General features: G+C 32.3%; 1 protein-coding gene across 7 annotated transcripts; it reads right to left on the bottom strand.

The window, feature by feature from the left end:
* Positions 1–1,086: 1,086 nt before the first annotated feature.
* LOC115237872 (protein phosphatase PP2A 55 kDa regulatory subunit) lies at positions 1,087–27,144 on the bottom strand. 7 transcript variants are annotated; one of them, XM_029811228.1, is made up of 10 exons: positions 26,783–27,144; positions 14,468–14,779; positions 4,966–5,031; positions 4,608–4,705; positions 3,712–3,990; positions 3,433–3,610; positions 2,982–3,316; positions 2,692–2,907; positions 2,446–2,613; positions 1,087–2,344 (listed from the first exon to the last, which is right to left on the bottom strand). In XM_029811228.1, the coding sequence occupies exons 2-9, from the start codon at positions 14,550–14,552 to the stop codon at positions 2,461–2,463; spliced, it is 1,410 nt and encodes a 469-aa protein (XP_029667088.1). In that variant the 5' UTR covers positions 14,553–14,779; positions 26,783–27,144; the 3' UTR covers positions 1,087–2,344; positions 2,446–2,460. The 7 variants fall into 7 exon arrangements, with proteins under 7 accessions (XP_029667088.1, XP_029667093.1, XP_029667089.1 ...); XM_029811233.1 differs by lacking the exons at positions 14,468–14,779; positions 26,783–27,144 and adding exons at positions 10,743–10,868; positions 14,042–14,353; XM_029811229.1 differs by lacking the exons at positions 14,468–14,779; positions 26,783–27,144 and adding exons at positions 10,743–10,868; positions 10,951–11,055.
* Positions 27,145–27,231: the final 87 nt, after the last annotated feature.

Here is a 27,231-nt window from a genome sequence, read left to right as displayed (position 1 = left end):
ATATTCTCTCTTTAAAGAACTATCTATATTCGCTCTTATCAAAAATTAAGAGATCCTGAAAATTTGTTCAGTATTGAGAATTATTTGTATATATATATCAAACTTATTAATTTTAAACTTTGATCATTCCTATAGTTTGGTGATCACCGAAGCAGGTTTTTAATGAAGAAGCTTTTGCGTTACTTTTAACATAGAAAATTACATTTTGTGTGCATATATATATATATATATTTTTTCATTGTATTTCAATTTTGTTCCTATAAATCTGTAATTTTATTCTTACATTATTATGAAGCTGTTTTTTCGTACTATATAATTTATTTTAGAAATAGATTTATGTATGCTATCACAATTTTTATATTTAAAACTCACACGCAAATGTTTTTGGTCATATGTAATACAATATTCATCTTTGCAAAAAAATATCCATAATTTTTCCATTTTTAAATTCTTTTTACAAATATATTCTTTCTATACATTCTCGTAATATGAGCGCAAATAATATTGGAAAATTATAATATCGATTACGAAGCATAATTTAATAGCATAGCAATTTATTGAAACTTCTGGCTTATGTATCGCGATTGTTCTTAAACAACTGATATTAAAAATTTAAATAGTTTATATATGTATATCAATTAATTTTTATGGATATTTCTATTTTTTTATCATTAGCGCTATTTATTGTATTACTTTGTTCAACTGTTTGTGTATATTACATTTTGCATTAATATCATACCATATATTTTGTGTAAATTTTAACATTACATTTTGATAAAACTTTAGAATATAATAAATAATCGTAGTCATGTAATTGGTTAATATACTAAAAAAAAATTAAATAATTAAAAATTTAATGTGTGAGTTTTCAATATAAACACTCTAGTTTTATATTTTTGAATATTTATCAAAGTTATATTATGCTGGTGTGTATATTATTCAGCAAATATATATTTTATTTATATAAACTCTGCAAGCCCAGCTTACCATCATCAAATGCACTTTTAGGTTTATTTTATCCATGTATGAAATATGCTGCCTTATATCTGTAGGAGAGTATAAGAGTGTCAATAAATTATTAATAAGAAAGATTAGAAAAAATCTGTATTCCATATCTATTCGATTTCCATTTACTCCCGATCGGGCAATTTTAGAAAATGACAATTGATATACATTGTTTTAAATCGGCGCCACACACTTATTGCTCGATACATTTAATGCAGCAACATTTAGCTTTTTTTAGATATATAATGGGAGGAAAGCTCGATTACTTTCCATTATTATTTTTGACTCGTATTGGCGACTGAGACAAACGATTTATGTATAAGAGTAATAAACTAACTTGAAAATAGGCCTATATATGTTTTTAGCATGTGGTGATATTAAAATGTAGATATACATATATATATATATAATTTAGACAAATTAGTGTAACGAAATCGTCTTGCTGGTCATGGTAACTGTATTGGCGACGATCATTATTTCGATTTTGTAAGCAAAACTATTGGTAAATATCATTTATTCTTCATTTTCGTAACTTCAAGATCACACTCAGTTCGATTATTAATTGCAAAGCGAAAGGAAACTTCAGCGCAGTTGTGGCATATTTTCTGTTTACAGTTAACTGGTGCCGTGTATGTGTGACAATATAAAAAATTAGAATATTACAATAATTACAGATTAATCTCGTTGGCACGACTGATCTCTCGTTTTTCTCGCGCTAGTTAGGCATTTAATTAAGAAAAACTTAATACTTTATACCACATATTCGTATTGATCATACATAAACGAGCCAGCAAGCAACTCGTAATTCATTCTCGCTCTACTCACGTCGCTGTTCACCAATGCGATAATCAAACACTCTGGTCTACAGTGATCACATATAGACTGCACCGTATAATGGCACATTTTCTATAATACAAGCAAAAAATTACTAATTATTAGTTATTTATAAATCATATATTAACTGCCAACACGAGTCTGTAAATTGGATGAATCACATATTCTGCCAAATGCGTACGTCTCTTTTATCTGCAAATATATTTGAGCCAGCGAACTCGATAGCCTGGAGAGTTATGCGTATAATCCCGTGTTTGCATCTCTTTTCAATATGCACAATATGTGCGCGACAAAGTATGAGGTGCAATCCTGTATGTCTATGTGTATATAGCATGTATGAATGTGAGCTGCGTGGACGGCGCTACGTACACCACTCCTCGGTCAGTCAACCACTGACAGACTAGCAGTCGACTATCGTCAGTATTATTCGGACACCCGTGGTTGCATTGGGAGCTTTCATCAGTTCAACGTGCCTAGCTCACGTTAATATGTACCGTTGTATAATCTATAATAGAAGATAGCTGATTAGAGTCAAATTAGAATCAAATCGGACATGGTAAAATAATAGACACCCTGCCATTGTTAATATTCAAATTCTCGACGTACTTGCATACAGATGTGCTAGAGTTTGTCTTGGAATAGGAAGAGATTGTTCGTAGCAGCGACAGCCACCACATTTTCAGATGGATGCCATGCAGTGTGAAGTATTTTCTTATTGAAGTCCAGACAGTCAACACTAATCTCATCCTTCTTGCGCTTACCACCAGTACATACCTATATCGCATGTGAATGTAAATCCTCGAGTGTGTACAAGTCCTTATGAATAAAACAAGATCTTATAAATATACTAACCTTTCTCGGCTTCAGGAGCGTTTTTGGTTTGGCAATGTCGCGGGCTGCCTCTAAGGTAAGATCGCGTTTAGTCGTACGATCGAATACTCTAAAGAAATTGTTGTACGAGCCCGTCATGATAGACGAGTCATTACCACTCCAACAACATTCAAACTTGTCGAAGATGCAGTCATTTTCGTATAATGAACATAATTTTGATCTTAAGTATTCATGTACCTATTGTAACAAAATTATATCAATGAACATGCACATAGGAATTATCGCTCTCCTTATAAATATCACAAACTTACGGGATAGCATTCGATCGGTTTTGTCTCCATTTGCAAATCCCACACTTTCACACTGAGGTAGTCTCTACTAATCATGTATCTTCCAGAATTACTGAGTTTTACATCACTTATGCTTGAAATAATTTCCGAGAAAAAGCTTCTATTGGTTGGATCTTCTGGCTCCTCAAAGAGCTTGCTATGCTGATCGCAAAGAGCAGCGGATCTCATATCGCAAAGTCTAATAGTTCCCTTGCTACTACTGTATACCAATACATTGCATTCTGCAGGATGAAATTCCGCTGCAGTTATGACTTCTGTTAATTCTTCCATATTAGTTGGTTTAATGTCTACTATATCTGTGTGCTATGGTTAAGAAAATTTTATCTTGTATTCCATTATAGAAAATATATTGAAATACTAAATACACACATACACGTATATATATATATACACGTGTTTAAAGAAAGGATACTAAAACTCTGGTCAGTTATCTCAAGGTGCCAAAGATTAATTCTAAGATCATCAGCACTGAGGTATGTCTCTTGATCACTGTTGACACTTATACTGTTTATGTGGTAGGTGTGCGCATTGGCAAATATTCTCCTTGGTGATGCCTCCACCATCAACTCCATTGGTTTTATGGTTGGCACCTATATGTATATATAACATAACAAAAAATTACTTTTATTTGTCTATCCGCAGTATACATGCATAAATAATTATTAATACAATTAACTCGAAATATATTTACCCTCAAGGCAGTGATGCAGGCAGGATCACGGATCGCACCATTTTCCTCCTTAGTATTATACCCCTCTACTCTTTTATCTCTCTCACTAACTTTCCATAACTTGATTGTTTTATCATTTGTGGAAAGTAAAAAGTGGGCAGGGTTTTTTCTTTTTAGCCATCTAATTTTATTAATTTTTTCTTCTATCTCTAGTGATTTTAGGTAATCAAATTCAGGCTCATGGCTTTGGAAGGTGCTATACACGTTGTATTCGCCTCTTCGTGGTATACTGTTTTTACTCTATATAAATAATTATTGTTTGTTCAGTTTATTATTTTAACAGCAGGTATTTTATCTAATAGATTCAATTATAATGTTTTAAATATCATGCTGGAATATTTGACAGTCTAATTTTGTAATATTCATTTAAAATAATTCAAATATCAGGCTTGAGAAAAAGTTTATAATTAATATCTTGCAATATATCCATCTAACCACTTTATCAATGTCATCTTACAAGCTCAAACGATAGTGTGTACCTTTAATAGGCTTACTGAAGAGCTATTTCGACTCAATAGAAGATAGCAGAGATACCAGATTACTAAATGTTACATAAGCTTTATGAGGATGGTACAAATACTCGTGTCTAGCATTGACTTACAAATATTGAGATAATACAAGACCTTGATATAAATATATCAATAATATTTTTTCTTGTAATCAAATACATCATCAATATGGAATACATTCTATTATAGTTAATATCAATGTATAATATATTAATTAACATATACATATATTAATTTGTTATTTGAATTATTTAAATGAAAAATAATAACTAAATAAAAAATATACTTATATAAAAAAAACAAAAAAATTACATCTATTTATTAAATTTCACAATAAATTGCACTTACAATGGGGTCTCTTTGAAAAATGACAACACGTCCACCCTTATCCCCTGTTGCAAGAAGATCGCCATCATGGTTAAATTCGACGCACGAGATTATATCAGCTGTAATAAAAATATAAACCTTGTATATATAAACAGTTTCTATACAACGCATAACAAAACTTTGTGCGATTATATGTAAGCATATATCAATTAATAGAGAGAATAAAAATATGAGCAAATCAAGATAAATTTTGGATCTCAATAACATATGCAAAGCTCTGATTCGTAATTAATTCTTTGCTTTATTTTGGTATATGTGTAAACTGATAAGATAAAAGACAGTCTGCTTCTTGAGTTAAGCAAACACAGGTCATACTTGCCTTCTGTAACATCGTCTTCTAAAGTCCCCTTGACTTGCGAGAAACACCACTGTATGTCACCATTGCCTGTAATAAAATATCAAAAGATTTTAAAATATCCAACTCTTTCTGCTTACTTGTTTCAGATATCAACGCATTAATGGATGTTTATGAAAAATATTTTTTACAATAGTTGATTAACATTTTATAAATATCTTAGTCAGAGACATCAGTGCATTTCAGTCTTTTGTCGCTAGTAACTTGTAAAGCTTGCAATACGTTATGACAGGCAAACAAAGGAAACGAAGAAAACAAAGAAAATGCGAGGGAACAGGATATGAAAAGATTTATACAATGCTTATACTATTCCAATTTGTTACTTTACAATAAAATATATATTAAAGCAACTTTTTGGACATAGTAAAATATATATTAACACAATACTTCTTTATATATATGACGCTTTAAATAAAATATACATTAAAGTAACAGTTCTTTGTATTATTTTTTTTTTTTTAAACAGACACATAGATTTGGTGCCTTTCTTTCTTTTTTTTTTTTTTAAGAAAATATTTCAACCATGCAATAATATTTTACTTTGTAATCTGATTTATGTAGAAGAATTTTTAATTTAAATATTATTCTCAAAATATAGTAAGCTATATATAGAATGTTTAGAATATTATTCTCAAAATAGTAAGTTATATATAGAATGTTTATATAGTCAACTCATACACAATCTACATAGAAAAAATAATTTAATTTATTAATGTTCTACTTCAATTATGTATCAAGGGATACAGTTTTTCCATCTATAAGATATAAAATAGTGCGACACTTGCCACAATACTCCAAATGTAAGATTTTCAATTCTTCTCACATGACTTAATAAAATTATGAATTATTATAAATATTAGAAATTATCAAAAATTATAATGTGTTATATATATTATTATATTATAAATTATAAAAAAACATCACAAAACAAAGAAAAAGAACAGTTTCTCGCTAGTGTCTCTCGTTATCCCACAAAAGCGAGTTAAATGAGATAAAGAGAAGAAAAATTCGCGCATAATAAAAATTGACGCGGATTAATTGAAGCGAAATATGGGGGAGAGAGAGTTAGTACGTATTCTCAATGAAGAGGAATAAAGCAAAATCGTCGTCCTGGTATCTAGTGCATCTCTGCGGCACCAAACACAAAAATATGACCAAAAAAAAAAAGAGAAAAAAGAAAAATGAAAAATTGCGGAATTAAAGCGGTGTTACATCAAAAGCTACCAGAGTAAAAGTACAAAATAAAAATACAAATAATATAGTCCCTCGTGTACTCGCGTTTCTTCGACCACCTTGGATCGAAAGACACACTATGATTGTGAGTTACACATTGCAGTCTAAGCGGCGAGGGAAGCGAGGGGGACGCGAGAACGAAGATGGCTGGCGGAGACGGAATCGTCCTCTCCTCCCGCGAAGATCTTTCGATACGGAATATACGGGGAGGAGAGAGTGTGTGATATGTGCAAAAAAAAAATAAAAAAACCACAGACGGGGAGGTGGTGAAAGTGAGCCTACTTGAAGTTTCGGCGTAATCCATCGTGTGTTTCTAGGCCGCCGCCGTCGCCGCCGCTGCTGTCGTCGCCGTCGCCGGCGACGAGCACGTAGAGGAGTATCTGGCGCCCCCTCCCCCCTGCCCTCCCCCTTCCCGCCCCGCCACGCGCACACGGGGAGAAGATCCCGAGAGTGTGTGCCCCGAAGGACGCGCTTTATTATTCGAGGAGAGAGTATATAGGCACCCGCGTCTCTCTCTCTCTCTCTCTCTCTCTAATCTGGGTCAAGGTTTGCCTTGAGCGAGGAGGCGACGCACGTCGTCGTCGTCGTCGGCGGCGCGGGTGGGTGTATAATGTACGTGTCTATATCTCACGCTGCCGGTTTTTTTTTTTTTTTTTTTTTCAAATCAGCAGGCTCTGATGAGAGCGGCTACTTACCGGCCATCTCTCGCACGCGCGCACACAACGAAGGGGGGATCTCGACAACACACGACACCAGGAGATCGAGAGGAGATTGTTCGCACGCGCGGGTTTACGTTTACTCCCGATGCGGGAGCGTACGCTCGAAGAGGGCACGGAAAGGCATGTAACGCGCGCACGCGGTACGTGGTTACGACGTGTGGGTGGTGGTGGTGGTGGTTTCGTTTGACGCGCACGCACACACACGCACACATACAAAGGGAGAAGAACACCTCTCTGTCACATTATTTTCCCGGTCGGACCGTTTTCGCATGTAAAACGCGCGCTCTCTCGGAATAACACGTCTCTCACTCTCGCAATGGCGGAAGTTCATAGGCGCGTATAACATCCGCACGCAACACGACGACTACACGGCGCGGCGTGACGTCACTGCGCAGCCCAGGTCGCTCGCTGTCTTCGGCGGTAACCACCATCTTACATGCGGCGCTTGGCCAACGAACGTACGGAGTCTGCGCGAAAGCGCGGGCCGGACATGGACGAGAATGGCCGAGCGAGCGCGAATCGTCTGCGACGCGGCAAATTTGAATGTGTGCGTTAATTATTAGAGAGATGTCTGTTTCTTTGCAATAAATAGAATTGTTTATCACGATTATATGTCGCGTTGAATAGAAATAAGAATGTTCGATCTCTGGAAAAACGGAATTCTCAAGAATTCCTTTTATAAAAATCTAGAAAAAATCAGGGAATTCTCATGGAAGTTTATTGGAACTTAGGGAATTTTTTAATAAAAATTCTCTTTTTATGTGAATTGTGTGTGTTTAAAATATATTATAAATATATATCTATCTTTGTTTATGTATTCGATGTCTTAACAAAATATTGAATATGCGATACATACTCTTTATTTTAATTTTTAGTAATAAAAAAAAAAACTGAAAATTTATGCAAGTAAAAAATGTTTATCTTACGGAAGCAATTTTTTTCAATATGTTTGCAAATCTAGCACTTGAAACTTAAGTGGCTCTGTGTTTTTCCTTCGTATGAGTGAAGAGTATTTTGATTCGCGAATTTTGGGACATCTGGTATATCACTAATTTTATATTTATATTTTTTTACGTATTTTAACGAGATTATAAAGCAAAGAGAATTGAAAGCTAAAGAAACATTCGATTAGAATATGCAAAAAATGTTTTAAAATAATGCTTTCATAAAAAATGGTAACCGATGCAAATAAGTCAGTAAGACATAAGATGCGCAATATTTTTTTCCTTTTGTCATGGAGTGCATTTTAAGAGTCTTCTTGCATTCAGCAAAATGCGTCGTCAAATAATGACCCGTTGCACATTTACTCAAGACAATGTATCTGCAGTTTTTCTTACATTTTCTCGTCGCTACTTTAAAATCTGCGCGAGTTAAAAATCACATGTTTACAAATATAATCTTTTGAAGTTTTTCGCTCTTACGTTATTAATAATGCAATTTCAGATTTTATAAAAAAAGTTTTCAGTAAGAAAAAAATATATCTCGTGTATTGCTGAAAAAGAAAGAGAGAGAGAGAGAAATAGAATATTTTAAGATATTCCTTTCTAACTAATTGTAACTCAAACAAAGGCTTTTAATAATTACAACACAGCACAATTACAAAGAGAATGTGCATTATTCATATGCATATTAAATATTAAGATTATCTTCGGAGGAAAGATAATCTTGCAAAACGTTCTAATCTATGACATAAATTATATTCATTACATTTATAATCATTATCTCTAATCGTCATTACATTTTCTATAATATAATCGATTAAGGACAAGTCTTTAAATATGACTCTCTCAATACAAGGTATCTACTAAAATCTTGTAAAAAAGTTCCTTGATTTTCCAGAGTATTTTTGTTTAAAATTCCAGATAAAGAAAGGATATTTTAAAGATTTTTTGACATGCATTTTTTAAAAATAAGTTTTTTTATTATATGCGTTTTCTAATGCTTTTCACTCATACGAAAAAAAAAAACAGCCATTTCAGCCATGTCAAGTTCAAGTGCTAGGTTTGCAAATGTACTAACATTTTTTACTTGTATAATATTTTCATTTTTATAACACTAAAAGTTTCGATAAAGAATACGTACTGCATATTCAATATTTTGTTAAAATTTTGTTGAATATATACATAGAAATAGATCTATATTATAATATATTTTAAACACCTAATTCATTTGGCTTGCCGATTGCTTATAATACAAAAACAAAATTATCAAAGAGATAATTTTTTACAAAATTCCCCGAGTCTTAATATAAAATTCTATGAAAATTCCCTGATTATTTCAGATATAAAAAAATCCTTTAGAATTACAGGTTTTCCACGTTTTTCCTGGGAGTAGACACACTCTGAACAATAGATCTACTAACGTAATAACAAACAACATACTTCGAGATAGAGACAGTTTCGTAGAAATATATTGCACAAGGTATTTGCACCTGGTATCTGTTAGTATGTAAACACGAGATAAATATATGTTTTTATATAGTCGCTGATATATTTATTAATATACAAACATTAATATACAACTCTCCAAAAGATATTATCTCGATTATGAGGAGACTTGATCACGATTCCGAGCAAGCGCTTGTTATCGTGATGAGTTTTCGCGAATAATATTAAAGCATTTACCCAAAAGCTCCGTTAATTTGTCGTGCAACTCCTCGAGGGAGGAAAACAACGGCGTATTCCTTCGCAAGTGCGTGAGTGTCTTAGAAACGCGAATCTCCGATCGATTCATTCTCAACGCGAAAAAACCTGAAAGGCCGATTACCGTTTGCAGGTTCATCCACAAAACTTGAAAGCAGTTTATCGATTAATCAATTATAACGACTCGCGGCGCCCGGCAACTGATTTTTCACGAGTAAAATACCGTACGAGACTGTCTCTGAATGGTACCAGGTGTCATGAGCTCGTATGAGACACGGAGCTCTCTTTGCGGAGCATATTAGAGGCGCTCCGTTAATAAGTTTGCACTAACGAGATTGCATCTCCACTAGGATTCGGCACGCATGCAGCGATAATATTTCACACATTCGGAATAATGTAATAAAAAAGTTGAGATATCCTTGTCATAAGGACACAAATGCAAGCTATTGATTGCGTTTATTATTATTCATATTATTATAATTTGCATTTATAAAGTCGTTTTTAAATGTGAAAAATAATTATAAAAAAGTTTTTATAGGAAAATATAAGCGTCGACAAATTCTCAGTAAGTTTTCATAAAATCTTTCGCCATCATTATATGTCAGCGTTACTTGAAGGTAATAAAATGCAATGTATTAATAATTCTTTTCCGTGCCCGACACGCCGAATATAATTTTCGTTGAGAAAAAATTAGCCAAAGAATCTGTTATTAAAAGGATATCTGGTGGATTTTTGAAACACCCTACGTATGTGTGTGTGTATGTGTGTATATATATAAATTGTTTGTAGACATACACACATATACAATATAAAACTGTGGTCGAATAATTTGATAATCAATGTCATTTAAAAATTTATATACAATTAAGAACTTCTGCTATTATTTAAGAGAATTTAATTAAAAATAAACCCAATTGCTTGTCAATACACATAATGATAATTATCAGGAGAAGGAAGTTATATTTGGAGAGAGAGTTCTGTCCCCTTATACCGATTCAAATAACGTCAAAGCAAATGTTGCGACTGATCGTGAAAGTAAATCACTTGATATCAAGACGTTTGCAGAATAAATATCGTACGCATCGCGATTCTACAACATGCGTCCTGTCTTTTGAAAGTCTCTCGATTTTCCATCTTTAATACTCACGGAGATAATAGCGGTCAGCGCAATCGTTCGCGTCCTTTTCGCCCTTCTGTTTGTGTACCGTGCAACGAGCCATATTTTGGTTTATATCGACGACAACAGCTTTTCCCTTGACGACACGTATTCGAGCTGGCATATACATCCTCGTGTTAACAACTCCGCTTCGGCAACGCGATAATCGCGATAAACGTTTTTATAAATCTTTCTTTACCTTCAATTCTGATGAGCTTTCGCAGATTTTGCAGTACACACACATACACACACAACGTTGATCTCGAAAAAGATTGCTCTCTCTAATCGGCTGCCAAATACGAAAATTCTCCATCGAAATGTACACTCGACAGTCGGGTATACAAACTTTATTTATTTACGTTTTTACTAACGCCAAGTCGGGGGAAGAGAGATAGACAGAGAGACAGAGATAGAGAGAGAGAGAGAGAGAGAGATTTTCTTTGATATATTAGATATACTAGTTTATGTGTGTGTATAATAATGTATAATAGTGTAAATACATACAAAGTGGATTGACAAATATAGTGCAATTAAAAAAAAAGTAATTTGTTGTACAAAAATAAATTAAAAATATAGAAAATTTTTTTTTTGTACGAGGCGCTAGGTTCGAGAAAATGGATTGTGAAACAAAAATTAGTAATCTACATATTCATGCTTTTTTTAAACTTAAATGATCCTTAATAATCTTGCGTCATATCATCGTCAACTTCATCTAGATAATTACACATATATAAATAAATAGTATTTTATACAACATTTTATTTTTAACAAAACGATGTAAAATAATTTAAATGAGTTATAAAGTACCAAGATAAGTTTTGTGTGTTTATATATAAAATCAAAATCGCTTTATACAACGTGAAATTTAAGAATGATATGCCTTTGAAAGATTATTAATTATTCAAATTTATTAGAAATTTGTTTTACAATAGACACACACACACACACACACACACTCTCTCTCTCTCTCTCTCTCTCTCTCTCTCTCTCTCTCTCTCTCTCTACATAATTATTTCGTTATAGTTATTTAAAATTAAATTCATTATAGAAAGGCAGTTTTTATAATACAGGTTAAACAGGTTATTTTTTAGATTTAAAAACTAATCTTAGTTTTTAAATTTAAAAAATGATCCTATTTGTTCTATTTTATGACAAATATTCGATTCTCGCTTATTCGATGCGAGATGATGCGCCTGAAGAAGGGCTCGCCGTCTCAAAACAACGTATATACTTTTATATGTAAATAAGCGCGAGGGAAATCTCTAATCTCTACGCGTCATACGAAAAAGTGTGTGCATACGTGTTTCTTTAAAGTAGCTACTCAAAATTTGTAAAAAAGTTTACTGAGAATTCCCTAATTTTCCAGATATAGGATTAATAAATGTTGGTTGAAAAACCATTTATTTCGGAGTTATAAGTCATAAATTTTTTTTTACATGAAATTACAGTTTAAATAAGTTACAACTTATACAATTTTTTACATGAACTAATATAAATAATGTATCTTTCATTTATTTCGATAATACGACATGTACATTATCCTCGATTGCATCGACATATTTATTTCGATTATCGTTTATTTTGATTGTAATTTTTCAAAAGTGATGAAGTATTAATCTTGTGCATGTGTGTTATCCGAGAAATGGCTAATATTTACCCAAATTCTGAAATAACAAATGTGCACTTCATATATAGCGAAATAAATGACAATGTTGCACGAACAGCACGCTTGTATCAAGTTTATCCGAACAGCAGACAGCAGAAAAAGGTTTTTCTAAACTTCATCAATGTTTACACAACATTCAAAAAATTTAAGTCCAATTTATTTAACTATGGTAGAACACAATTCGCGTTAGTGTTTTTAAATGAGAAGAAAGAGTTTTCTAAAATATTGAATAGAATCTCAGAACATTTTGTCAAAAGAATGCGCTTTGTAAGAAGGTATAATGCTAAATAATTTAAAACATTCATTCTTTATATCAGTAAATTTTCAAACAAAAAGTATTTTTTATCAATTACTCCTTAATCGATAGTTAAAAGTTCCTATACAATATAGTTCTTATACAATATTTTATTTATTGATGAAACTCACCAGGAATGGGGAAAAATTAATAATTTTCACAATATTGATGTCTCATCTACTAAAAACCCTCATCCTATTTTAGAATCGTAACACATATTTTTGGTAAATATTTGCAAGGACTTCTGCTATAACAACTTATTTTTACTTTCTCACAAACAAATTATCAAAAGTTTTGGAAAATATTTCTCTATTAAGTTGATTATATAAATATATGATTTATGCACAGCGGAAACTCTACCTATTTTTTTTCATGATTATTGCATATTTAAAATCGTTTTGAAAAGTGAATAGGATATGTGCGATCTATTTGCATAGCCATTTCGTTTACCGTTTATCTAAATCCGTTTTGTGAAGATATATAAAGAATATAATGCATACCCAATAATTTAAAAAGCTAAGCTGTACGCCAATCATTTTATATTTTTATTAAATTAAAATAAAAGAATTAAAAATTGTTGTCAAAGTATATGAAATAAATCTGGAATATCTCTTTGAAGGTACTCGATCTTCAATACATGGCGTGCTGAATTATATATATCGAAATATATGAACGGAAAACATATTAAACAGCTGCTATAAATCAAAGTAATTTATATTATGAATAAATAGACTATATGCACCAATATTACTGCAAAGCAATTGACCGTCTCTTGATGTCATACTCGATTCAATATCCTTGAATCCTTTATTTTTTTTAGTTTATGTTATCTTTTTATATTATTGACTTGTAATTCCAAACTAAATAATTTTTGGATCAATATTTATTTTTGTATAAAAATTCATCTTCTCTTAAATTATATTATGTTTCTCATCTAACTCTGAATATATATATATGTATAATCATTTAATTTGTGAAGATCAATAAAGCAGATGATGAGTTGATACTACATAAATGTAGTTACGGACCTGAGCGCGCGAGTTCTACGTGATGTCATTGGCCACAACTTTAATCGCTTATAATTCAAAAACTATTGTGACTTCGACATTTTCATATTAAAATTTTCGACTCTATTTTATTTCCAGAATATTAAAATATTATAATAATGAGGCAGTGATACAGTGAGACAATCTATAAATATGTATTAATTCAAATATAAGTTTCAATTTTAATTTGAAAATTTTACATGAAATAAATTTTCAGAAAAATTAAAATTTCGCGCGCATCTGACATAAATTTGAAGGCAAAGATAAGATGTGACAGACTCACCGGCACGTTTGTTCACAGCTGTATTGATCATGGAACCGAGTTTCGTGAGGCTGGACTGCCTCATGATATTGGAGGGGCTCTTCATCCGTTTGGACGGTGGTATCGGAATCGGGGCGGTCTTGGCTCGTGCCAGGATGGCACTGCCGTTCCGGCAATTGCCGTTTGGACTTGAGCCGGGGGACCGCTGAAGCGGTGCCCCCCATAGACCCACCACACCGGCGTGACGCGTGGTGACACTTCGCTAATCTTAGCTTCCTGCCACCTGTTATCCTCGTGGCCGTTTCAGCTTCCACTTTCGTCACCTTGTCGTCGCTGAAAAATGAAATCTCTTTTGTTTTTTTTTTTCTCCAAGTGCTATCATTCGATTAAAATTTCGCGCGCATCTGACATAAATTTGAAGGCAAAGATAAGATGTGACAGACTCACCGGCACGTTTGTTCACAGCTGTATTGATCATGGAACCGAGTTTCGTGAGGCTGGACTGCCTCATGATATTGGAGGGGCTCTTCATCCGTTTGGACGGTGGTATCGGAATCGGGGCGGTCTTGGCTCGTGCCAGGATGGCACTGCCGTTCCGGCAATTGCCGTTTGGACTTGAGCCGGGGGACCGCTGAAGCGGTGCCCCCCATAGACCCACCACACCGGCGTGACGCGTGGTGACACTTCGCTAATCTTAGCTTCCTGCCACCTGTTATCCTCGTGGCCGTTTCAGCTTCCACTTTCGTCACCTTGTCGTCGCTGAAAAATGAAATCTCTTTTGTTTTTTTTTTCTCCAAGTGCTATCATTCGAATAATACAATTTAGAAAAAAAATTTCAAAAAAAAGAATAATCATTCTTTGTAATTTTTTTTATATTCAATATGATTTTAACTTCAAAAATATCCTACATATATCAAAAAGAATTTGTTGTAAAGATAAAAGTTAGTCAATATTTTTTCATGATCAAATATTGGATTTCTTATACCGTGGTAATTAATTATTTACTTTATGATTGCTATATTAGAAATGGAATAGATACTTTTTATCAATTTTAATATTGAATTCGTATTCAGTGATCTAAAAAACTCATATATACATATATACGTATGTATGTATAAAACAATGTTTTATAAAAATTCAAAATTTTTTTATTTTGATATCCGTCACATATTGATTTCCGTCACATACTTGATAAGAAAATAACATATATTATATAATTATATAAATCTATTCGCGTAACATGTTCTTAATTAATATTACGGCAATAAGGCACACACAATCATTTCAAATAAGAAGAATAGGTCTTATCAATTAATCAGATACAGATACGCGGGGTAAAAGTAAGGCATAATAGACCTTGACTAAACAATCACACAAGTGTAGTGCACACTTGCGAATACTTGTTCAATCGCGACATTCAATAACATTAATAGATCTAACATTGTTTCGTTCATTAATTCTCAAAGATGTACGTTTCGTATCGATTTTACACTATATTAAAAATCTAAATCTCAATAATATAATTGAATAATATTGAAAAATTGGCAAGATATTTATTTCTTCCCGCTAATCGAGACTATATATATAGTTTATACTTTATTTCTTCTCTTTAATCGCATTATATGAACAAATATCGTAGTTGGCTTCATGAAGCACTTTGCGCTGCAGTTATGATTCCTAATATAATGACACGTTTTGAAACCTATAATCTGCCATTACATGTGGCAGTAAGTGATATAATTTGTATAATATCGGATTATATATTGAAAGATCTACTTTGCGCTGCAGTTATGATTCCTAATATAATGACACGTTTTGAAACCTATAATCTGCCATTACATGTGGCAGTAAGTGATATAATTTGTATAATATCGGATTATATTGAAAGATCAGTGTAACAACATGCTATGGGCTACTTGTTATATCTATTTAAATCCATATGATAAGTGTGTACGACATTTGTGATCGACTAAAACTTATCGCACAGATGAATAACATGCATTTGACGACAAGAGGCCCTAACAGTATAATTAACAATCAGACTAATCAATTAATATAACAATGTTTGGTAATCAATCATAGAGAAAATACTTGAAGATATTCTCTTTTAAAAAGAGAGAGAGAGAGAGAGAAGTGATATTTAACGTAAGAATAAAGTGCTATTTGCTAGAGAAGAGAATAGGTCCAGAGATATTTAACACTAATCTGTGCTACCGGTGAATTTCATGGTTTAAGTGGCAAGGCCACTGTATGAGCTAATTTGCAAACGGATCATACTTATGCTTCATCGTCGTTCTCCATTTTAACAAAAGATAAAAGCAGATATTACAGTGCTTATTCAGGGTGTCTACTCAAATGTAAAAAAATTATCGAAGGGAAAGAATAGTTTTTATAAAATTAAATTTAAAAATTCCCTGAGTTCCAATGAAATTCCATGACAATTTTTTAATTTTTCCAGGTATAAGAAAAATTTCTGAGAATTTCAGATTCTCAATGTTTTCCAGAGAGTAGATTCTCTGTATTATTTTTAAAAGAGATCGTTGTCATATTGAGAATATTTTATTTTTGTCGTAGTAAAAATATGCAGTGAGACGTTGCGATTTATCATTCTGTTCAAAATTGGCGACATTGGCGACAAAACTTGCGATTCGGACGAATTATATTACATAATGAGAGTATCATACAAACGAAACGTAGCATATGGGATCGAGTATTGTCGAAATAAATAAATCTTTTTGCATACATTTAGCGTGACGAAGTATAAGCGATATCCGTTGAGGTATAATTAAATTTATCTTACAATTCCTACGGTACACTATATCGCCCCTTCCATACATCGCTCTATCTCTACGAATGAGGATACATTTGCACGTGCCAGCAATAAATTGTATAGTTGGACATTAAAATAGAATTTATTCTTTTCGGTATACATATATACCATTAATAACGGAGAAAAACGGATTTATAGAATTTTATATAAGTAATCATGTCTTGGTCACGATAGATTTGCATACTTTCGTTGTTTTCGTCGATTGAAGCTTTTCCGAATTTCACTCGTCGAAGACATTTTGGTTATAGATAAAACTTATCGAAACAGCATAGAAAAATATTTGATTAAATGTGACATAATGTATAATTATTAAATTTTTTCTTGTAATGTTTGTAAAAGCAGCTAAAAATGTTGATGTAAAAAAAAGACAGATTATAGAACGAGAAAAGCTATTTTTAGAAGTAATCTTTTCTCAAGATTTTCATCACACAGTTCGTATTCACGGCTTGCCAGCAATTTTCATTTATTAAACTGAAGCCACACATTCCACATCACATTCCTAATGTTCATCCCCATGCTGTCATCAACATTAAGTTATCCTTGTATTTGTGCTATTATTAATCTTATGAGAATCTATTATAAAATGGAATTATTTTTCACTGACCAAATATCATAATTAATATTGATGTAGCAATTAATTTCTTTAATTATACAGAAAATTATATGTAAAGTATTATAGCCAGGATAAATTTTAATGATAAATTTTTTAACAATATAAGGTTTAAAAGTAAATAAAATTAAGGCGGTTTAGCCATTATAAAACTGGATGCACGTATTGGTAATAGTAAAGTCAATGTTCAAAAGATTAGAAGAGGGTATTAGATTATCCTGATGAATCCCTATATACGTAGTTGCCTATGCTTTTATAAGACTTCGAACTTTTTTTACTATCTTTTTAAAGAATAGCATATTCAATTTTTTTTTTTTTAATTTCGCAAAGAATTCAAATTTTATTATCATTTATCGACGGTCTTCGTCTGGATTATCGTTATTGGATGATTTATTAGTTCATCAGAAATGCAAAAAGAGATGATTTACAATAATAATATCGCGTATATATCCATATACTCTTCCCGATGATACTTCCAATATCGTCTTTTTGTAGCCGTAATTAGATTTTAAATAAAATAAAATAAAATCCAAATGACAATTTTTCTGCAAATCATAAAAATAAAATAAAATTAAAGAATAATCAAAAATTAAATAAAAAATTAATAAAAGACAATGCAATCTATTATCACAAATAAAAAGTTGCTTCGTCTTAAAAATATGATTGAACTCATTACACGTGTCATCAAACAAAGTCTTATCGATGAGCCATTAGAAAATATATCACGCTAACATTAATAGCCTATTAAAAATGTACATCACGGTGTCATTAATAGGCAACGCCCATCAAAAAGTATAGCGTGACAACGTAAATAGCTTGTTCCGGCTATATCAAGGTTCTGCTGACGATCATGAGCTTTTTGCGAAATTGTACATAGATTTGCCATTCTCTTTGGACTTTCTTCCGGAAAGGACACGAAAGAAATTGCCACGAGGCGATCACCCTGTAGACACCTGCATTCTTTTTCTTGCAGGTGTCTTTATTTTGCGTTGTTGATGTTAAGGCCAGCACTTTGGTATACATAGACACGCGCATCAACGTTGTCAGCAAACTACATAATACAATCGCCTTGCGCAATATCGCTGACCTAGATAGTTGAGATGATAGGTACTTAGGTTGGCAGTGTCTCGTTCGGTTGACCCCGCCGAATTGCTTACTTAAAGTTTGTACTTTTTCTAGATTTGTGTGTGTCAACAATTTATAAAAAAAAAAAAAACAAAGCATGTGCATAAAAAAATAAGGCGTTAGCACGTTTGCAAGGCAAATCGTTGCGTGAAGTTTCATGGGGAAGATGCGCTACAACGCTATCAACCAGTTAATTGTAACAGTATTACGTCGCTTGGCAATTACTTTGTGGTTGGCCTAGATAATATGATGGACGCATGCAAGTATAATAATTGAATTGCAAAATGTCACGAAATTGCATACTACGAAATTGTACAAAAATCCTAGATTATGTATGTATACACAACTATCTCTAACTCTTCGTTACTGGATCGATCGCACACTCAAAAAAATGTCTTGCTGATATAGGTAGATTTCTAGGTGTCACAACAAAAATTTATCGCTATTTTTTGTATCTGTTAGAATATTGTCTGTTACATATAGAATTTATAGCAGCAATATTCTAATAATATCTTCTAGAAAATTTAGGTCCCATTGCCAAATGTTAATCACTGCATTGGATAAACATGAGTTTCGATACTACAGCTAGAACGATCTTTGCGAGAAATATAACTGCCAATTATAACTGCAGCATCGAAAAATTGAGAAAAATTGTTTAAAAGAGCTAGATAGATTGGGCGCGTTATACAAATATGTTAGATGTGAGGATTATATATTCATCTGTTTCTTGCTGCTAATTTTTTCTGTGTACCACAGCCAAACTTTATAACAAATATGATTGGCCTTAACATGGATAGACGCCACAGAAAAACATTCTTTCTAAATTTCACAAACAGTTCAGATATAAATTCTGTCTCTGTCACTTAGATTGATTAAATGCGAAACATATGCGATATCACAGTATTTGCTAATCATTTATGTACCTCAGTTAATTTTGCGCACCCAGAAAATTTTTGCTGTAGTTGCAAAACCACTTTTTTGAGTGCAATCTTAGATAGTACGAACTATTTCCGGTTCGCCAGCTTTGATGAAACACGCATCGTTAAATACTTCCGTTTTATAAAAAAGATTTCCCATCGATAAAATAAATCATATAATTATTCACCTTTCGACTTGCGCCTTTTCCTTTTTGCCTGTTATTCAGCGCATATATATATTCCTGTTACACATTTAAATTTATAAATTTCAAGGTGGAAAGTAATTTTTATATTAAATTATCTTCTGTATTGCATACTCTTATTTATTCCGCAACTTTCGTAAAATGATAACTTCAAAATTCAATAATTCTTATTGAAGTTCTAGCTCTTTTTTCGAAGAATTCAGATGTTCCATAGCATTGCAATTGTATTCTATATTTTATTGAATAGAGTAAAAAGATCATATCGTAACCAATTAATCTTTCATTGTCAATTTGCCAATGGAGAGATATAGCACATGGAGAGATATTGCACTAGATATAAGTTACAGGCAAAGAGTATGTGCGATCGGAGCTTGATAAGAGCTATATAATCCGCGTTTGAACATCAGCATCATCTTACGAAAGGTGTGTCTGTCAATTTTTTATCTATCTATCTATCTTTTGTAGCATATGCCAATACGCCTTCGACGAAAAGCGATAAGACACTTGAAGAGAAAGAAAGAGATGGAGAAAGAAAAAGTGAAAGAAAAAGTGAAAGAAAAAGAGACAGAGAGGACCTGCGGATCAATAGGTCGTGGCTTTATTGACTTGGAAAACCACTAAAGAAACATAGTGGTGTTAGAGACCCGGAATCTTATACGTCGATTGCATTCTGAATCGTATGTATGTCGTCCTATTGAGGAGAGTAACCAACCGTGGTCTTCAAGCACGCTGGTTCATTATGGAAATTGTGGCAAAAACTTCTGATAATGAGAAATTACTCGAATTTTTGTGCTATCGTTAATAGCCCCGTGATTAGCTTTCTATATAAAGAGCAGAGCGGTATAAAAGAATAATAAATAATGAAACGCGGGTCGTATATATATATTCCATCTTTTATAAAATTTTTATAAAAAATTTTATAAAAAATAAAGCATTTATAAATTAAACATTTTATAATTCACAAGCTCGACATTATAAAAATTTAAAGAAATTGCAGAGGTCTCTTTGATAATACCCGAGTTTAACGAATAAAATTGTTCAGTTATAAAAAGTTATTTTAATTTTTGCCTTTATATTATCGTCCCTTCCCCGACTAATTAGTTTTTCAAACGTTGCAAAGAATGGAAAAGGTATGAAAATAATATTTTTGTATTTGACTAATAAAGGAACCTCACCAGCCTGCAAATTTTGATTTAATGAAATTCTGTATACACGTGTAATTGTAGTAAATAGATTTTAAAAATTATTTTTTATTTTTTAGAAATTTTTTTGTTACCAACAAAAGGTTCTTCTTTTAAAAAAATGGAATCTTTTTCACATATGTAGAATAACTCTTTCGATATTTCTTTTAATATATATATCTCAAAAACTATTTAAGATATTGAAAAATATGTGTGTGTGTATGTTTTATACAAAAGCTTTTAATACAAAGAATAATTAAAAAATAATTAGAGGAGTAAGTTGCGCGCACTCGTTTTCTTTCATTTAAAGCAACGTGGATATTGTAAAAGAAAGGAAAAAAGCATAGGAAATTATAAAAGGAATTGTGGGACTGCAACAAAGAAAATAAAAAAATTTATAAACCTTCAACAAAGACAGACATAAAACTAAATTGCATATCATGAATTCATAAATTCTGTAAAATTCATTGTAAATTTTTTAGAAACTAAATATTACGTAATACTTAAAAATTAACTAAATATTAATAGACAGATTTTAATTTAGGTAATTGTTATAAATATATTTATTATTAATGTTTATAATGAATGTTTTCACATACATATAGGAAATGCAAAATACATGATGTATTAGCTTTTATTGACATTATGGAAATGTCAGCCGTAAAATTGACGCATATGTTATTTGCTACATATAATGATTTTTTTATTGCTAATAAATGTTATTATGATTTCATATAAAAGATCATAAGTACATTCAAAATAAAATTATTTTTATTTTATAATATTAAATGCAATAAATATCTTTTAATATAACAGAAAAAATGCAAAGAGAGAATTTTTAAAAATAATAATATTTTAAAAATATTATTGGCGTGATTAAATAAATATATGAGAGATGATTTAACATATGAGAGATGATTTAAAGCCAATTTCTGACATTAATTAAAAATTTTTGAATTAATTTATTTATCCTATCTACATGTATGCAAATTTATTAAAATCAGAATTAGCAGATTAGCAAGATTTTCTTCTAAGATAAGTACGAAGCAGAGCGAATGATTAATAACGAATTGATAGCTGGACAAACAGCGCAATTGTTCTTTGCAATTGCTTGTTACCCGAATGCAAACTGGACAAGATATATACGCGCGCGCGCGCGTGCGTATGTGCATTGACTTCCATTAAATAATTTATCACCGATAGAACTGTAGAAATAGAGAGAAAGAGAGAGAAGCAGTTGCAACAGATGGATCTTTCTCGATTAAATAATTAATAATTCTATTACACTCTGCAAGTCGTGCTTTTGAAATGCACTATTTCCGCGACAAACGTGAGATGTACATATTTACAAAATCTGCAAATGTTTGAAATACATCAGATTTTATGACTCGATAAGAGATTCAACCGAGTGCTCAAATATGCAAAACAATTCCAATAATAACGCTGAAGGCCGCTTTTAATTAAAAATATCTATTTGATGCACGAAATAATGGTTCTAACAAGACATAGAAATTTATGTGCATTATTTTCTGAAGTAGCACAAAGAAAATACTATATACATCTATTTAGCTTAGAGAAATTCTGGACAAAATTAAGTTTCGCTAAAAAAATTATTAGCATGTATTCCATGCGAGTATTCGGATACCGCAACTAGTGAAAGGAAACCACAGGCTAAGTTTAGAGAAGAATACTAATTCATTACATTACGTTACAGCACGCAAATGCGAAATGGTTCCAAAACGAAAACCAAGCGATACTTTTGGCAATGATATAAAAAATTATTTTTCTCCAAGATTTCTATATCACCACATCTTTTATTGTCGACAACACGTCGCATACCGTAGCTATAATAAGACAAAATACATTAAAATAGCTTTTTCTTGCAACTTTAATTGCAAATTTCTCAAAATTGTAACATGATAGAGCAATTAAAAAAAAAAAAAAAAAAAAAAAAAAAAAAAAAAAAAAAAAACTGGAATCATATTCAACATTTAAAAAACTACGGTAAGTGACTAGTCTCCTTGTGTAAAAAAAAAGGTTATTTTTTGTTAAACTATGTTATTAAGAGACGCGGTAAGAGACGCATCCTCTTTCTCAGTCAGTCGCATAGAGACACCTGTTGATGACTTTATATGACAATATTACGTTATTTATACGATATAAAGAGTCTTTACTATCTTTATGATCGTCGATCATAATAATAGCAACACATGAGATTATCAGTTTTTGCCGAATAGAATCATGTTAAAAATCTGACAAAATCCTCGATCCTGAGTAGGTGCATTGAAATAAATGATAGTGCTTACTGCGTTCATATCACGCGCACGTATCGTTTTTTCCAAATTCAGAGAAATAAAATTTGGCGTTGAAACAAATGAACCATCCGCGTTACACCGTGTAACGTACTAGTGATATCGACATATCGATTTGTTCCACGTAAAACATCTCACGGATATAAATTGTACCGAGGAGCGAAAACTCGTTCGAAAACTCTTACGTGCTCATATTTACCGGTCAAAAGCATGGAGAAGGAGTAGGTCAAGGCGAATACCGGTTACATTCGGAATTCAATTCGCATGCATGCTATCTTACCGCGACGTGTGGATACCTAGAGCGAGTTACACCTTGCTCGCGAGAGAGTAATAAGCAAATAACGATTAATCATCAAAGAAAGGGCGCGCGTTCACAATAATATTTTAAATCCCAAGAATACGCAGATGCATTCGGCGTTATGCAAGATCGTCAGCGGCTGTGTCGACGCCAGATATGCATATTGCGTCATACTTTCGCTTTTATCTTTGCTCAAACATCATGTCGTGTACGAAATTCGGAGCAATAATGACGGCATCGATCAACCTTGAACAATGCAATTAATAATCGCGTATTAACCTCGTTAATTTTCGCGTAAAATCAAGAGCAATCGACAAAATGTATATATATATTCGGAAAATAAAGAAAAATGTGATACGATTTAAACGCTTGAAATGTTTTGACAAATTTTCTTTTTCAACACAGAATGATATATTCACGCCTAGGCATCCACACGATCGTTAACCCATCAAGGGGTTCACGACATAGGCTGCTGATCGAACGACAATCGTTTACACCTTCATTGCGCAATCATGGAACATGTGCGCAATATAAATAAGGAGGATATATCGTGTTTAGATTATTAAAGCTCGGAATCGAAAACAGGTGTGACCTTTAATGTAAGGTAAGCGCGTACATGCGGGAAAATATGCAGGATGGGCTTAAGCTATCGATATATGTACGATTTTCTACGATTACGCAGACACTGTCGTTAATACGTGATGTGATTCTATGTCGTAGAATCGGTATAATATTTGCACGAAATTTCAATTGATAGAGCTCAAGGAGCTCTTCTAAACAATTTTAAATCTCCAGTTTTAATATCTAATATCATTGCAATTTAATTCATTCACGTCTTGTCTGTTTATTTCTTCCAGATTTTAGAATGTTTACATATATATATATATATATAAAATATGCAAATGTTTGAAAAAAAAACATTTACTCGAGCAATTTAAGATTCGTGAGAAATGGAATCGCAAGTCTTCACAGGTGGAAAACATGATATCATGAACAATTTACGAGTATCGATTTATCTACTAGACTATGTATGAAAGCGATTATATCTCTCTACGATTACTGTTTTCGCTGGTTTCTTCACGCGTGTCTGCAAATCTATCGCTAATTTACGCGAAAAGAAAAAGCAACAGATATAAACTTCGAAAACCAATAACACTTTAATTTTACACGAGAGAGATCGTAGGTTACAGACACGATATTCACCTACGTTGTACCAGTTGCAATTTGTTTCATGTTAACAATTTGTTTCACCGTTTGCTGTGAATCTGTGCAATCGTCGACAAGAGAATTATTTATTTATTGAAACAAAGCATGTGTAGAGGCAATAATTCTATTTATTTATTTAATCAATTAATTCTTTTCATTGATTTTATTCATATATTTTATTTATATTTTTTATGTGTTTTATAACACAGAGTGATGCTGACTGTCGTACCGAAATAGAAGATGTACATTTATTTCGGTCAGTGTGTTGTTTCAAGGCAAAAAGCCTGAGCTGCGGCAAAAAGTCCGACATCCATATTTTATTTTTTTGATACATGAGCACGATGGGACGTAAAGTTAAGAATTTTGAGAAATACATTTGAGAGAAATTGTGTTCTTCTAAATATTTGTTCATTATGACGTTTACAAGTAACACGCGTCTAGTTTCCAGTACTAAAATGCATCTTTCGCTAAAAATCGTTCGAGTGCTGGTCGGTGCCTTTAAGGTTTCCGCGGTGCAGCCATATTAAACTATGACTTCAAAAGCAAGAAATCGCGTGAACTTTTTTCTTACAAAATATGTACATTAAAATTAATTATTTTTTCGTTTGTCACTACACGCATTCGATAATACGAATTGATAAAATATACCGCAAACTCTCCGTTTTTTTATTACACTGCATTAATAAACGCATGTATAATTCATTTGTATGAATACATTTTTTTATACTATGTATTTACAATATTTTTTTTTACATTTTTTTTACAAGTAAAATTAGACCTTATGATACAATTATTTATTTTCAATAATCCACAAATATTGAAATAAATCTCTTTATATTTTATCAGTCTATACTATAAAAAAAAAAAAACCAATTTCTTTCGACGTATATTTCGCGAGAAAAAAATTCGTATGATTTTTCGCTTCTGATATCACAAAGTGATATCAGTGAGGGATCCAGGAGCTTCAATTACGACAAATTGTGAGCGGATGTTAATCGATGTTGACGTTCGTAAAGTGATGCTAATTAGTAAATGTTCAATTGAATAAGAACTGGTGATTACATAACATGAACAGAAATGAAGATAAACTGCTAATAAACATCTTTAAGTGGAATGTATTTTTCTATTTATGTAGTATAAGTACGAAATATATATAACTGTTATATCATTATGATAATGTAAAGACGCTTAATTTTTTAGATATTCTATTAAGATTCTAATGTGTAGGATTTTCACCATAGTAACATTTTATTTTTTTCATTTCATCGTGTGAAAGATAAACGCATCTTATTTGATTCGATACTTTTAGTAGAAAATTTGAATATCTATTTTTATGTAACTGACGCTGAGCTCGGACTCGCGAAAGTTTAAAATTAATCCCAAATCAATTCTCTAGCATCCTGCCCTAGTTACAGGATGGTATTGGAATATTATACAGTCAATAAAGTCATTATTATCCTCTATAAAATTAAACAGTTAACACAAAAAGCGAATTTATAAATTTTAGAAAATTTATGATTATATTATATATAAATTAAGTGGAATATAAAGTCCCCTTCCATCAAATTTCTCTACGCGAATTCTCAAATCTTAATACACTTTATCTTTAAAATAACAATTTCTATATGACATTATATATATATATATATATCTTTTTTTAATACAAATTATATAATTTTACATATTTTTTAGGTAATAAATGTGTGTTTGTATATATATATATAGAGAGAGAGAGAGAGAGAGAGAGAGACATATATTTATTTTTTATTTATCAGTATATCAATCTCGTTATTCAGAGTGAATATATAACTATCTTTAAACAGTCATCATATAATAAAATTCTTTCTAATAATATTGTTTAAAAATAATTAATAATATTTTAATAATATAAAATATAATTTATATATTAAATATTTGTACAACGAATATACGAACTGGCGGGAAAGGCTGCTTCTTCCCGGCATAGGTAAGTATAAATAGAGAAAAAAAAAAAAGAAAGAGTGCTAAAATGTGGGTTAAAATACGGAGTCGCCGTACAATAACCCGACACTTCGCAACTTACCGGAAAGGTGAGACTCACCCGTAAGAATAGCGAGTGCCGATCGCAGCTATGTCGTTGTCGTCTTCGTCGTCCTCGTCGTGCACGGGTGGCTCTTCCTCTCTTTCAGGATGCACGATTTGACGTATTCGGCGTCGCCGAAACGTGTCGGGATAGCACGAGGGTCTAACCGTGTCTCCTCAATCGCACGAAGTGCGTGCCAAGCCACGCACTATACTGCCGATTCGCGCTAATTGCAGGTGTTCGAGCTTTTCGAGAGAGCGATGCGTGCGATATACGGAATGCACGTACGCACGCACGCAACACGCGCGCGACAACGTTCCTTTAGCGGTGGTGCAAGACGTGACTGCGCGACACCGACCATTCGTCTCACGCGAACTGGTGTTTACTACTGACACGAGCACTCGCGCTCCCTTCGAGCGAATACGCCGAGACGAGACGAATCGAGACGAGACGAATCGAGACGAGCC

Source organism: Formica exsecta, unplaced genomic scaffold, assembly GCF_003651465.1.
Source record: "Formica exsecta isolate Colony F162 unplaced genomic scaffold, ASM365146v1 scaffold314, whole genome shotgun sequence".
Taxonomy (NCBI): Eukaryota; Metazoa; Arthropoda; class Insecta; order Hymenoptera; family Formicidae; genus Formica; species Formica exsecta.
Note: the sequence above shows the minus strand (reverse complement) of the source record. Positions and strands in the feature narration are given on the sequence as shown.

Coding starts and splice junctions, on each gene's coding strand:
- LOC115237872 (XM_029811233.1), bottom strand. CDS start 14,126: ATGAAGAGCCCCTCCAATATCATGAGGCAGTCCAGCCTCACGAAACTC. Junction 3,991..4,607: donor TTTTTCAAAGAGACCCCATT/GTAAGTGCAATT, acceptor TTATTTATATAG/AGTAAAAACAGTATACCACG. Junction 2,614..2,691: donor CGCTCCTGAAGCCGAGAAAG/GTTAGTATATTT, acceptor CATGCGATATAG/GTATGTACTGGTGGTAAGCG.